The 15,117-nt window shown below is 38.1% G+C and overlaps 2 protein-coding genes across 8 annotated transcripts; both read left to right on the top strand.

Moving 5' to 3' along the window:
* Positions 1-232: 232 nt before the first annotated feature.
* On the top strand, positions 233-7,712 carry LOC122650203 (myosin-3-like). 3 transcript variants are annotated; one of them, XM_043843539.1, is made up of 7 exons: positions 233-321; positions 1,672-4,950; positions 5,195-5,437; positions 5,549-5,707; positions 6,089-6,247; positions 6,539-6,682; positions 7,426-7,712. In XM_043843539.1, exons 1-7 carry the CDS (start codon positions 235-237, stop codon positions 7,675-7,677), a joined length of 4,323 nt encoding a protein of 1,440 aa, XP_043699474.1. In that variant the 5' UTR covers positions 233-234; the 3' UTR covers positions 7,678-7,712. The 3 variants fall into 3 exon arrangements, with proteins under 3 accessions (XP_043699474.1, XP_043699476.1, XP_043699475.1); XM_043843540.1 differs by lacking the exon at positions 233-321 and adding an exon at positions 534-570; XM_043843541.1 differs by lacking the exons at positions 6,089-6,247; positions 6,539-6,682; positions 7,426-7,712 and adding an exon at positions 5,853-5,895.
* A 1,724-nt stretch (positions 7,713-9,436) lies between these two features.
* On the top strand, positions 9,437-13,359 carry LOC122650206. 5 transcript variants are annotated; one of them, XM_043843545.1, is made up of 8 exons: positions 9,441-9,696; positions 10,792-10,866; positions 11,002-11,747; positions 11,849-11,995; positions 12,112-12,255; positions 12,376-12,466; positions 12,595-12,737; positions 12,872-13,359. In XM_043843545.1, the coding sequence occupies exons 2-7, from the start codon at positions 10,854-10,856 to the stop codon at positions 12,702-12,704; spliced, it is 1,251 nt and encodes a 416-aa protein (XP_043699480.1). In that variant the 5' UTR covers positions 9,441-9,696; positions 10,792-10,853; the 3' UTR covers positions 12,705-12,737; positions 12,872-13,359. The 5 variants fall into 5 exon arrangements, with proteins under 5 accessions (XP_043699482.1, XP_043699483.1, XP_043699480.1 ...); XM_043843546.1 differs by having other exon boundaries at positions 9,694-9,712; XM_043843544.1 differs by lacking the exon at positions 10,792-10,866.
* The last annotated feature ends 1,758 nt before the right edge of the window (positions 13,360-15,117 follow it).

Genomic DNA, 15,117 nt, shown 5'->3' on the forward strand with positions numbered 1-15,117 from the left:
ACCCCCAAAAAAAAAAAAAATTTTTTTTTTTCCTTCTACTACGTACTGTGTAGGTATAATATAATATACTACTTGTGTTGTTGTTGCCTCAATTTGTGTGGGATCATGCGATTCTGAAATCTGAAGTTGACGTTTTGGATTGAATGCAATGGCTTCCCAGGTTTGAGGCGAGACGAACGTTTCCTTGCAAAAAGGCAGTGTATTTTTACTAGAAATCTATATATACAGAGAGCCATGGAAGGGGAAGTCCAAGCAAGTCCATCGGGAATCCAAAGGAAGGAGGAGTCCGAGAGCCAGCCTGAGGGCGATGTTCAAGTGAAGGTAATCTTGGTTGCTTTAATTGTTTTCTCAGCGTGCTTTTCTTGAATTTAGGATGAAATGATCGCATGCTCTGCTCTCTGTAGTCTGTTCTTTTGTCTGCTAAGCTAATGATATATAAAGCCGAGGGTGGTAGTGGTAGGACTCACTTGATCGTGATTTCACATCTATGTGGTGGTGGTGGTGGTTGTTGTTGTTGTTATTCAGGCGCAACAGGTGAACTCAAGTGTTTGTGTGCTGCACTGGATCATGGTACTAGGACTCTCTGAAATGCACGTTATAATTAATTATATGCTTAATTTGTAACTAACGGTGAAATATGACTTGTAATTAGGTGCTTCTCTATTAATGGCACATTTGAATGTCAAGCTTGTCCATTGAATTGGGCTTTGGAACCTATTTTCGTCTCTCTGGACTGGACTACTGTTAGGATACATGCATGGCTACAATGTCGCCAGTCTGTCTATATATAGACCAAATATTTAAGGATCCAGTCCAATTGGTTTTTATAACCCGGCCAAGGAGTGATGAACTGCAATCTCATCATTTGCCAGCATGCATTTGCATTAAGGAATGAAGGATGATCACTACTGTACCTAATGAAGTATAACACATAGATCAGTACTATTTGCCACATGGCAGTTGTAAATGGGTTAGTCCATGTGATAAGAGGACCAGGCAAGCATCTCATTGGTACAATATCAACTTAAAATGAGTTGAGAGGAAATAGCTAAAATTACAAAAGATGCCATTTGGCCATGGAGGTGTATGTACACGTGGGGTCCTCTATCACATGGACTAACGACCCATGTACTGCCAAGTGGCAAATATTGAAGCATTACTTACACTTCACTAGGCCATAGTGACGCCTAGAGAAGGACCCGTTTGGTGTTTACAAACTAAAAAATGTCTGCATAAACATCTCTGCATACATGATGCTTATTTTAAGGGTCATTTCAAAGAGAGAAATCTCTTTTACATTGGTTAGAACATTGTAGAACTTACAAGTTATGATGAATGAAACCCTTTGGGATATGCCAAGTTACTGTAATAAATTCTTCAAGGAAGAAGTATAGAAGAAAAAAAATAAAAAAATTTGGATAAATGAAGAGACAGAAGTGGCTTTACTTGATATTTCAAACATTGGCTGTACCAAAAGATTAAGTCTTATTACAACCTTCAGAGATGAAATCTGACATTATATACCTATGGAATTCCGATGCTTTGAATTTTTTGACATAGATTTGTCAACTTTTGTATTTAAAAAATAAGTGGAAAATGTGCATGATTTATTCAGAGAACAATATTTTATCCATCTTGATGATTGCTAGCTCTGATGATTTCATATTGCAGGTGGAAAGAGTTGAAGAAGAGATTCTAGCAAATGGGCCATTAGAGAAAGAGGTAAAAGGACACAAGGAAGAAGAAGATGCTTCCCTAGATGAAGAATTCATAAAAGTGGAGAAGGAAGGCTTAGAGATAAAGGACAGTTCCCATTCAACCGAAGCAGCAGCTGTGGGAGATAAACTAACCGTCATAGAAAGAAGCTCAAGCAATTCAATGGCTAGCAGAGATTTGTTAGAATCCCAAGAGAAGGTCAAAGAACTTGAGTTTGAATTGGAAAAAGTGGTTGGAGAATTGAAGCATTATGAATCTGAAAATGCTCGGCTGAAGGAGGAGGCCCTACTTTCGAAGGAGAAGCTGGAAGATAGTGTGCAGCACTGTGAAGAGCTTGAACTTAGTCAGATAAGATTGCAAGAGCAGATTATACAAGTAGAGGACAAGTACCATTCACAGCTCAACACTCTCCAAGAGGCATTGCAAGTGCATGAAGAAAAGCAAAAGGACTTGATGAATGCAAAAGGAGCATTGGAAATGCTCACTGTAGATCTCAAGAGCTCAAAAATGAAGATGCAGCAGCTAGAGGAAGAGCTGCAATCATCGGCAGTTGAGGCACGTAAATTTGAGGAGCTGAGTAGGCAGAGTGGTTCACATGCTGAATCTGAGACAAAGAGGGCTTTCGAGTATGAGGGGCTGCTTGAAGTAGCAAAACTGAGTGCAAAAGAGATGGAAGATCAGATGGCTTCTCTACAAGAAGAACTTAAGGGTCTCTTCAACAAGATTGCAGAAAGTCAGCATGTTGAAGAAGAACTAAAGAATACTACAGCACAGCTTTCTGTAGTTGAAGGGGACTTGATGCTTTCTCAAGAACAACAACTGGATCTGGAGCAGAGGCTTTCTTCGAAGGAAGCTATCATAAATGAACTGAGCAAAGAACTGGATCTACACAAGACATCAGAAGCACAGGTGAAGGAAGATATAATGGCTCTGGAGAATATGTTCTCCTCGACCAAAGAAGATCTTCAGGCAAAGAATGCTGAGTTGAAAAAAATTAGATTAAAACTGCATGAGGAAATGGAAATGAGAAAACTGGTTGAAAACAGCTTAAAAAATCAGGAGACTCAGCTCTCAACTGTTCAGGAAGAATTGAGTAAGGTGACTGGAGAGAAAGGTGCTTTAGAAGCAGCTGTTGCTGATCTTAACAGTACAGTAATGCAAACAAAGGATCTGTGCTGTGATCTTGAGAGCAAGTTGAAGATATCAGATGAAAATTTCTGCACAGCAGATTCTCTTCTAAGTCAAGCTTTATCAAGTAATGCAGATCTGGAACAGAAGTTGAAGTCTCTTGAAGAGTCCCACCAAGAATCTGGTGCAGCTGCTGCTACTGCTACCCAAAGGAACATTGAACTTGAGGAGATCATCCAAGCATCAAATGCCGCAGTAGAAGAAGCACAGTCACAGCTTAGAGAGATTGAGATGCGGCTGATAGCATCAGAACAGAGGAATGCTGAGCTTGAGCAACAACTGAACATGGCAGAACTAAAAAGCAGCCATGCTGATAGAGAACTTAAAGAAATCTCTGAGAAAATATCAGAGCTCGGTGCTATGTTGGGAGCGTCCGAGAAAGAAAAGGCACAGCTGAAGAACCAAATGCAAGAATACGAAGGTAAGATAATCCAATTGGAGTCTGCTTTGAGCCAATCATCTTTGAGGAGCTCAGAGCTTGAACTAGAGCTGAAGGATGTCACAGAGAAATGTGCTGAGCATGAGGGTCAAGCCAATAAGACCCATCAACGCAGCCTTGAACTTGAAGATCTGATCCAGATGTCTCATTCCAAAGTAGAGGATGCTGGCAAAAAAATGTGTGATTTGGAATTTCTGCTACAAGCAGCAAACCACAGAGTACAAGAACTCGAAGAACAGATAAACACATTAGAAGCAAAATGTGGAAATTCTGAATCAGAATTGAAGCAATTTTCCCAGAAGGCTTCTGAACTTGCAGTAGAACTAGAGGCTTTTCAAACAAAAGCATCAAGCCTTGAAAATGCACTCCAAGCAGCAACCGAGAAAGAAAGGGAATTAACTGAATGTTTGGGTGTAATTACTGAAGAGAAGAAGAAGTTTGAAGATGAACTGAACAGTTCCAGCAATAAACTTTTGGAAGGTGAAAATGTGCTTGGGGTCTTGAAGAATGAACTGAAATCAACACAAAATAAACTGGAGAGTTTAGAGGAAGATTTTAAGGCTTCTGGAATCAGAGAGAGTGAGATACTGGAGAAGCTTAAATCTGCTGAAGAGCAGTTAGAGGAACAAGGAAAAGTAATAGAGCAGGCTATGGAAAGTAACTCAGAACTGGAGTCATTAAATGAATCTCTAACCAGGGATTCAGATCTAAAGCTTCAGGAAGCAATAGCAAACTTCACCAACAGAGATTCTGAGGCTAAATCCTTGTACGAAAAACTGAAGAGTCTTGAAGATCAATCCAAGTTTTCTGAAGAGCAAGCAACTGAGGCAGCTGAAAGATCAGCCTCTTTGAAGGTTGATTTGGATCAGAGTCTGATGAAACTATCAGCTCTGGAAAGCACCATTGATGATCTCAAAAGAAAGGTCTTCGAAGCAGAAGATAAAGCTGCCCGATCTTTCTCAGAGAATGAACTGTTAGCTGAGACTAACTTATGGCTCAAAAACAAGGTTAATGAACTTAAAGAACTGCTAAGTTCTGCTTGTGATGAGAAGGAAGCAACTTCTCAACAACTAGCTTCACACATGAATACCATAACTGAAATGACAAATCAGCATTCAAGATCCTTGGAAGTTCAATCTACCACTGAATCTCGAGTCAAGGAGACTGAAATGCAGTTGCAAGGAGCCATCGAGAGATTCACTCAGAAAGATTCAGAAGCAAAAGCCTTAAATGAGAAGCTGAATGCTCTTGAAACCCAAGTAAGAAACTATGAACAACAGACTCATGAAGCATTTACTGTTGCAGAAACTCGAAAACTCGAGTTAGAAGAAGCTTTATTGAAATTAAAGCTTCTGGAAACTGCTTTTGAAGAAACACAATCTAAAGGTGATCAATTTGAGAAAGAGTGCAAAGACCTAGTCGAGGCAAACATGAAACTTACCCAGGAACTTGCAGCCTGTGAATCCAAAATGAATGATCTACAAACAATGCTATCATCAGTCCTTGTCGAGAAAGATGAAGCTCTTGAACAATTACAATCTTCAAAGGAGGCAATGGAAGATTTGACAGAACAGCTCACTGCTGACAGGCAAAGCCTACATGTTCAGGTAACCACCATGGAAGCTCCAATTCTTTTAATGCTATGATACACCAATTACATTCTATGACGATTGGTTAATATTTAGGCTTGGCTCAGGTAATCACCATGGAAGCACCATTTTTTTTTAATCTATGAGATGTCACGTACATTGTATGATGATTGGTTAATATTTAGGCCTATATGGTAACATATTTGATCATTTTTTTTTTAATTCTCCAGCTCTCTAATATAAGCAAGACCCTCTTTTGTAGATATCTTCACTTATGGAAGAGAATAACCTGCTTAATGAAACACACCAAGATGCAAGAAAAGAAGTTCAAACAGTGATAGTCCAACTAGAAGAACAACTGATGGAACAGAAGGCAAGGGAACTTACCTTAAATAGAGAGCTGGAAAGTCTTAAATCTGCGCTTACAGAGAAATCTCTGTTGCAAGCTCAGGTCGCTGAACTTGAACAACAATTGATGTTGGCTGAGAGTCAACTGAAAGAAGAGGTACTGCAGTTAGAGTTAAGAAGTGAAGGTGTTCTGCAAACATGCAGAATCCATGTCTTTGTGTCAATTAAATTAGAAAATTATCTCAAATTGTAATTGAAACTGATGTAGGTTAGAAGAGTTCAAGTGGTAGCTGCTGAAAAAGAGGCTGAACTTACTAACAAATTGGATGAGCATGTACTCAAGATCCAGGATAGAGATGCCCTAGGTGAACAAGTACTGCAACTTCAGAAGAAGCTAGATCTTGCACACACAGCCATTGATGAACAGGTTATCCCTTGGTTACGTTTTCTTCTTCTTTTTTTTTTCAGAAAAAAGAAAAGTAAGCCTTTCGTGTAGGCTAGTCAAATTATTCCCCCCCGCCCCCCCCTGTTTAGGCCCTACTTGTGTTCTATTTTTTGCATGTAAATGTTAGATATGATGATTTACAAGAGCACTTAATTGCTGCTAAATCTTTGAGGAGACTAATCTCAAATGCATAGTATGCATGAAAATGGTTCTCTGGTGGAGTTCCATGGAAAAGCTTTGATACTTATACATCATTTTACAAACTAATCTTCTGAACTACCCTAATGTCTGAAAGAATAAATTGGAAAATGCTTGTTGAACTGTTGAGGACAGGTGCTTAACTAGGAATTTCCAATTGAACAGAAAAAAGGTGTATCTAGGAATGAGCTCGAACATGAATCTTCTGTCAAGCATTCTGTCGAGGAGCTTGAGGCAAAGAGCCAACAAATCATTCTTTTGGAAAAGCAAGTTGAAGAACTTGAGAAGACACTGCAGCTTGCTGGTGAAAAAATAAAAGAAAAGGTCAGCTATTTATTTCTGAATACTCACCTCGGGTCAAAATTAATTTTGTTCTTTTCCAAATAAACACTACAAATCCAACACAAGCCTATAATCTTTTCATCATAAAATCAACAATGCAGTTTTATTAAATGTCATTCTTTTTTGGCTAACTTGGTGTCTTCCATTCAGCCTCTCATGATGTCATCAGAATTTCAATAACACAGCCATTTTCATTTTTTATTCATCAAAACCTTTTCTCCCTGTCAGAGCTTCTCTTAAGAACTTTGTGTCATTCCTAATTAAATCATTCAGGATGAGGAAGAGAAAAAGCTTGCCTGGGTCAGTGCAGAGTTGGATGATTTGAAGAAGAGATATAGTCAAACTTCTGAATTAGAAAAAAAGATTGAGGAACTTGAAAAAAAGCTGAAGTTAGCATATAGTAATGTCAAGGATCAGGCAAGTATAATTACTACAGAATTCTAGTTTATGAGGGCTTACAGATGCTGAATATAAAAGCTTAAACAACTGTCTTAAGTCCTAAAATTAGAACAAAGGATTAAACTTATCATACTACAATGGAATTTTATTCATAATATTGGTGTTTAATGGTAAGAACAACGTGGACATTCTTAATTTTTAGTGTGCCTCTTGGCTAGAATTGGAGAAGATAGTGAAAACCTTTTGGCATCCCATAAATTGGAACATTTAGGTTGTGTTTGTCGCACCTTACATGTAAAATCTTAACAAAAAGGAACTCCTACTTCCATATTTCCATCATCCCTTCATATCAATCTTCCACCATTTTCTTGTTACCAATCTAAAGAAAATCTATTGCTTGAAATATGCAAGTCACTACTCATTTTTAAAGGTTAATTAGTATCTATAGTTGCATAATGTGTCCTACTCATTGTCAACGTGCATATAGATTGTTTGAGAGAGATTTGTTTCTTAGTTGTTTCTAGTGTTATCAAAGATAGTGTTTGAAGAGGTTAATTTCTTGGTAATTGATGGAGAAAGTAACTTTAAATGATTGATGAGTACTAATTAATGTGGATTTGTTATACTGATATACTTCACTCGATCAGTAAGAAATGATTAATTTCTTTTAACTGTGTTCGTGCAAGAATCTGTGGTTTGTTGTCCTTATTCTGTATCAGTTCTTAGTTTGAATATCCATGCATGTTTCTTTTATATTGTAGGGTGATCTAGGAGTCCCAACCGAGTTGAAAGATGGACAAGAGGTGAAATCTAGAGACCTTGGATCAACTGTGCCAACTCCATCAAAAAGAAAGAGTAAGAAAAGAACAGAAACAGTATCTCCTCAAGCGTCATCTTCTTCTGGCCTTCATACTGAAACCCATGAGGTTTCTTCTCTGATGACCTTAAAGTTCATCCTGGGAGTAGCATTGGTATCTGTGATCATAGGCATTATTCTTGGAAAGCGGTATTAATTAGCTTGTTGTGTATATATTTTTCTTTTCTTTTTCTTTTTTTTTTCTCTCTAGTTTTTAGTTTTTGCATGGCCAAGGAAAGCTTGATTGTTAGTCTCTTTAAAGAAGTTAGGTAGGGAGTTTGTTTTTATTTCATCCCTACCTGTGTGCAAGACCATTATATTTGAGTTTTGTATGCATATGCTTCTCTTATCTAGTTACTTTGTAAGATTTCAGCTCAGGTTAGACTCTCCATGCATGATTTCTGGTTGAGATTTCACATGGTAGATTATTGTTCCCGGGCCCTCTCTCTCTCTGTCTCTCTCTCTTCCTTTCAAGCAGTTCACAATTCACATGTGATGAAAACATTGTAGGAACTCTTGATTAAGAAAATAAGGGTGTACCCAGTGAACGAGGCTCCCACCACTGCACGGTCTGGGGAGGGTTATAATGTATGCAGCCTTACCCCTGGGCAGAGGTTGTTTCCTAATTGTAAGAACTCTTGGTAAGCGGACAAAATCCAAAACAATAGAACCTCCCTTGTAGAGTCTCTACCTTATAGTTAATTAGTTACAGACGTTTGTAACTTTGTCTACAACAAGGAAACTACCAACCATAAGAAAGAAATAACCATTGGCTAATAGAGACTGATCGATGATGGAGATGAACTATATATAAATTGGTTCTACGGCTTGACTTCATTTTCATATCACTTGCCTCAAGCAAGACCATGATATATGGAGATGAATACACAGTTCCCTTGTGATTACCATTTCGCCACAAATGATCAGTTATAGTTGATGCCAATTAATGTCTCTCTCTCTCTCTGTCTCTGTCGGGTAAGCAGGACCATATGAATCTACGGGTATAAGCAAGGTGGGCCCGAGCCCTTTAAATAATTTCAAGGTAAAAGCCCAATCCCTTGAACTCATTGTACTTAGTTGTCATGCCATAAAAGGAGTTCCAATGGGGGCTTTAATATGATAGAAATGATCATGAAGTACTTTCCCATAATCCTGATTCAAATTATACTCTCTTTTTTTTTCTCTTTTTTTTTTGGTAAAGATTCAAATTATACTCCTACCACTGATGAAAGAGAAATGATATTAAGAATGAAGTAATCTATTTTATTTTATTTTTTTGTTGACATTGGTTTTGCTAATGATTAAATTTGCTTTGTTAAAACCATACTGTCAATAGCATTTTCTGCACCTCGGTCCAAGTTCAAGATTGCGTACGTTATGATCCTCCCCATATTCCGCAGTGATGAAAACCTTATGCAGTGAGCACGCCGTTTTTTATATTTTTCAGAGAATTAAAATAAGATAGTGATACATACAAATCAATATGGTAAAAAAATAAAAATGATTTTTATACTAATTTTTTTGATACGATCTAAGACCGATATGGCGTACCAGTATCGGTGACCACCGATACCATGAACTAAAACCTTAAACAAACAGCTTGAGAGCATGACCAACAAACTCATGGGAGAATCAACCACTGGAACGTACGTGAGTATGTCACCGACCCCCTCCCCTACTTCTTCATCCACCAATTGTCTTCTTCGAAAACTACTTTCCCATCGCATTCATTTTATTTTATTTAAAATAAAAAAGGAAAAAGTAGCAACAACCCCGGAAAGCTTTCCGGCTCCGAAAGAAATCAGCCGTCCGTTGCCAACCTCATGCAATCCTTGCCGTTGCTAATTTAATTTTTTATTCTTTACGACCACCAATAAAGTTATGGATTTTAGAATCTTAGAGACGCGTGGGGGAGTATAGTCCCATCGTCCCTTTGTTCTCTTCTTTCTTCTCTGATCGCGACAGCGAAACCCATCTCTCCGTCGCCGATTCCTAACCCTAACCTATCTCCGGCCGGCGACCATTTTCCTCATCCTTCTCTCTTTGCCTTCTCATCTCTCTCTATATCTCTCTGAAACTGTTCTTTGAAGTAAATTATAGAAGCACAGAGTTAAATCAAGTACTCTACATTGTTGTTGATAGGGGGTGCAGCAGTGGTCCATGATCATTAGTGGAGATAAGAAGTTAAATAGGTTATTCTCTCGTTTCAACCTCTATTCACTGGAGATTTTGTAGTCTCACTAAGGTTTATGCACTGAAATCTTCACCTCTCTCAAAATGGCATATGGACTCGCATCTATTTGTGCATTTCTACAAAAAAATTAAAAAAAAAAAACCCATCTTTTTTGGAACCTGATTTTATTATCTTCTTTCTTATTCCCTTTTTCTTTGTTTACTGGCTAGAAAAACCATGTTGTAGAACAGTAGGACTTGAATTAGCAAAGATTTTTTGTTGTTATTCTGAAGAATTCATGCATGATGATGACTGTCATAGTGCAGTGTTTTTATGTCACTTTGAGTTGATTCTTGATTTCTTTCTAAGGGAACTTAATAGTTTGTGTGTATGTGTGTGTGTGTGTGCACTACTGATTTGGCTGCTCTTTCTTTACCCAGAAACTCACAGTTCTGAGTCCCCCCGCATGTCTCCATATTTAAAGTTTGGTCTTTTTTTTATTTTTGTTTTAAGGGTGTCTTCCTCTCTTAGTTGTTGGTATTGGGCTCAGCATATTCCTAAGGTCCTTCTTTTGTCATAACATTCTGGGTGCTGATTTTTGTTGCTGAAGTATTAATTATGGCCCTGGCATGCAATGTGGGAAGCAAAGGTCATTTAGTTAATCTAGATTATGAAACTATTCATGTCATTTGAAGTGAAGAATGCTTGATCTAATTCATCAAAGTACTTGAAATACTCAAAACTCTATGGTCTTCTTATATTGTTGTGTATGGACTATGGACTATCAGACCATATCTTCAGCTGTCAAAGAAAATGATTACTGAGAGGATAACCAACCTATGTTTCCAAAGATGTGCGATTGATGGCATCCATTTACTTTCTCAGTTAGAGTATGAGGCAGTTACATGTGGCTGGCGGCTATTTTAATTCTATAACAAAGATACGCATATACTTAACCTTAACCATCAGTTGAATGTGCTATCTACAAAAAAAAAAACATGGTATAAAATAGGGATTTATCCCAACAAAAATTTTATTGGTTCTTGCGACAGAAAAAATCGTACAATTGAGTAACTAATGCCGAAACTTCAATTGCAGGGCTGTATATAGGTACTGGTGACAAATTCAGCTATAATACTTTTCGTTTCTACTCCATGTGAATGGAAATGTTGGGTAAGCCTTGCTGTTGCAGTTGTCTTCATTAGAACAATTCATCTTTCCTGACTAACATTGCTATGTACTTCCCCTGTCAATGTGACAAGAGATTGGAAGGATATTTATGCAAATGTGTTGTTATTGTTGTTGCAGATCTTTCGGGATTTGAAGATGGGTCTGATGGTACTGATAATGGAGCGAGTGAGAGATCCAGTCAGGTACCCGTTGTTGGTATGTCATTCAAGAGTGAGAATGAGGCTTACAAATTTTATAATGCATATGCAAGGACAAAAGGCTTTGGTGTAAAGAAGTTGCAAGTGGACCGTGCTCGTAAGGATGGCATCCAGGGGGAGACCGTTAATCGAGTATTTACTTGTGTTAAGGAGAGGTTGAGAGATGATAGTTACAAAGGTTACCGAGATAAGGAGGTCCAGTATCAGGATACAACAAGGATGGACTGCAAAGCTGCAATGCAGATTAAAAAATGCCCTAGTGGTTGGGTTGTCACAAAGTTTATTGAGGAGCATAATCATGAACTTGTTCCAAGTCTATGGTACTTGCAGCGTACCTTTGATGTACTCGTTCATATTGCTAAAGAGTCAAAAGAGAGATGCAATGTTGCAGTGGATTGCCTAAAAGAAGCCATTCAGAAATGTTCTCATATTGAAGTGAGGTCCACTGCTGACCCTGATGCAAATCAAGGGGGTGGACCAAATAGCCAGCAGGAGAGTATTAGATTTATAAATTTTGATTATACCAGCTTCTCTGATCCGGCAAAGACAAAAGGCTGGCCAACCTCCTCCAAACCTAAAGTATGGTATGACCAACATGCATCCAAGAACCGCAACAAGTGTGGGAACTGTGACGAACTTGGTCATAACTTGAGGACATGCCCCTTGGTCTGTGGTTTTGACTAGTTCATAATCTTCATTTTTATATTTGTGTACCTCATTGTATAATGAACAATCCAAATTCTTATTTTTGTTTGGATTTTTTGCAGCCTCTAAACCCACAACGTTTGAAGTCTTGGAAACCCGCAACATGGCCTGCCAACTCAACACCCAAAACATGGTATGACCAAGCCAAGAACCGCAACAAGTGTGGGAACTGTGACGGACTTGGTCATAACATGAGGACATGCCCCTTGGTCTGTGGTTTTGGTTGCTTTACAATCTGCATTGTCTTACATAGTATGCATGCCAACCACGTTGTATCACAAATGATCCTAATATTCTTTTTTTGTTTGTTTGTGTTCGTGGGCAGCCTCCAAACCCACAACGTGACAAGTCTGGCAAGGCCATAACACCAGCCACCTCAAAACCCAAAGCATGGTATGACCAAGTCGATAACCACAACAAGTGTGGGAACTGTGATGCACTTGGTCATAACCTGAGGACATGTCCCTTGGTCTGTGATTTTTAATACTTTATGTCAGCATTTTTTTCTTACATACTCTTTAAGTTATATATGTACCAACTTCATTGTATCATATATAATCCTGAGGGATTTTGTTTGTATTCCTTGCAGCCTCTTAACCCAGAACGTAGCAAGTCTCAGAAACGCCATGCAACGCAATCCCCCTCAAATTTGCTGGGCACTTCTTCAAACCATCGCCAAGGTATCAGCCTAGTTGCTGTGGAGTACACATATATTACTTATATGCTTATTTTTTTGTATTGTTTCTGTGGTAGCTACAAATGCTCCAAATATATGTTGACTACTTTCACCATGCTTTTAATTGTACAGGAGAATTAAGAAATGAATTTGGGATAGATTCTCGGGGAGTTGGCGTCTTAGCAACACAAGCTGCATTGCAGGCTTCCTCAGTAACAGTTTGCCACCCCAGGAACAACTAAAGCTAGGTCTATGTAGCAGTGCACACTCAACTGGTAATGTATATAAACATGTTCCTTCATGATATTTATGGACATTGTTATTTGTTATAGTGTATGAGTTTGAACTGGGATATCTCTATTTTGCAATACAACATTACTAATCAATTAATTTTGTAACATCTTCTCAGGTGAAGGCCAAGTTCAGAAAGAAGGGGAAGGCTAAGTGCCAATGAAGTAAAGCTTGTTTTGGTTATTTAGGGTTGCATTCCACATAGCTGATTGCTTCATTGGTTCACAAGGGAAGAGAAAAATGGATGACTTTGTTATCAGTTAAACTCAGTCTTAACTTGATTGTTGATTGTTTTTGCTTCTTTCAAGTTGGTCGACAAGGCTTTGAGTTGAATTGAGGGTGGGTCATAGATTTTCAGTTTTTCAACTAGGTCTCAACTTGCTTAATCTTATACAGTGGGATCTCTATGAACTGCTTGTATACATATTCCGTTATGCAGTTGAATTCAGTGTTGAATTTCAAAGTTAACAGAGCTGTGGCTTTCCTTGTGATTTTTTGACCTCCTATTTCTTTGCAAGGTGAGAACAGAATATTGACGTATCACTTTGTCATATTGTCAAAGCTCAATGAAAGGAAACAGTGGAATGAGGTTGTATGAATTGGATATTCTGTGGTCTTCGATGTTTTGTAAATTAGATGCATGTACTGTTAAATATTAGGAATTTTATTGGTCATTATTACTATTGATTCAAGACACAGGGATTGAATTTTCATATGTTTTGCAGGCAAAATCTTGTTCAGGTGACTGCCAAAGTGCCTTTTATTGGCTTTCCCAATTAGGATAAAGTGCACCCCTTTGGTGTTATTAGGCTTTCATTTTGGTAACTAGGGGTTGAACAAACTTTTAAGTTGTAATGCTTCAGTATCTTTTTTACCTTTTGTTTTTATATCTTATTTTTTTATTATATTGGATACACTTTACCCCCTCCCCCACCCCCCCCAAAAAAAATATATAATTAAATAAATAAATTATGGTATAGATGCTTAGCTCATAAAACAGAATATTGTGAACTTTGCTCACAGACTATATTAATAACCTCTAAAGGCTGCTTTGGGTATCTAAGCTTGTCTAAGCTTGCCAAATTGGTTGGTTAAGCTATTGTAATTTGTCCTTGAATGCAAGTAAATTTAGCATAATATATGACATATTTTTTTTGTGTGTGTGTGTGTCGGGGGGGGGGGGGGGGGAGGAGAGGGGATTGGCAAGGATAAGATTCCCCCATTCTGTTATGTCCTTGTCTACATTTATTTGATACAACTCATAATGTATATGAGAATGTTGTTAGGCTCCATTCCTACTTTTTCTTTATATCCTCCGTCTGTTATGCAAGATGGCAATCCTGCTCATTGTTAGGCCACCAAGAAAAACAAAATCTCTCTCAATCAGAATGTTGGTATGCCTCCATGGTGTTTCATCAGAAAATGCTAGAGGTTGAGAATGGAATGCACCCAGGATGTTGCTGTTGCGGCAAAGATTGGGAAGATGCTGGGAAGCACTTGCTGTAAAAGTTCGTTTTGTTGTCTCTATTTTTTCTGAAGAGAGAACAAATGTATCATGGAGAAGTAAAGTTTGTGATTAATTATTTGATGGAAGCAGGTCTGAAGCTGCTTGATGATACTCGAGGTGAGAAGCAGATTTTGTGAGAGCACTCACCTAGATGAGAGGCTTCATCTTGTTTTCTAATTTATGAACAAGGATCACACGAATGTCAAAAAAAAAAAATTGCAGAACCGTGTTATGGGTTGTTTTTGAGTGTCATTAAAATGTAAAAGAATTAATGCTGTTATGTTTTTGTTTTCCCTGTCCACCCCACCCCCCCCCCCCTAACTAAAATATTTAGTTCTCTATTTGACCTATTCTGACTTTTGCAGTTTGCTTTCACTGTTGTAGAAACCTTCAATCTAATGGATTGTCTGTAAGTGTGCTTTCTGAGCTTGCCAAATTGTAGTAACCTTGTGAACTGCTGCTGTTGGATAGGAAGAATAAGATTCAAGAAACTGTTACTGTTGGTAACAACTTCTTCCTACTTTCAAGTGATGTGAGTTCCATTGTCTTGCATTTTATTTTGATGGGTAGCAGTATCGTTCTTTCTGCCTATTTTGCAGTTTGCATTTTATTGTTTGGTACTCTTGAATTTTTGCTGAAAGTAGCTACTTATGAGTTCTCCAATTTGAAGAACAAGGACTGGAGTAATTCATGGAGTAAGGGAACCAAAAGGCTTCATTGAGATCGGTCCTATAAAAGTCTTCTATTGTGGCAGTTTTTTCCAATATTACATATGAGCACACACGAATACCTCAAATCATTCAATCAAGTATTCATGTCGTCAGCTTGAACTCATGATAATCTTATCAAAATGAACA

Source organism: Telopea speciosissima, chromosome 2, assembly GCF_018873765.1.
Source record: "Telopea speciosissima isolate NSW1024214 ecotype Mountain lineage chromosome 2, Tspe_v1, whole genome shotgun sequence".
In the NCBI taxonomy this organism is placed as follows: Eukaryota; Viridiplantae; Streptophyta; class Magnoliopsida; order Proteales; family Proteaceae; genus Telopea; species Telopea speciosissima.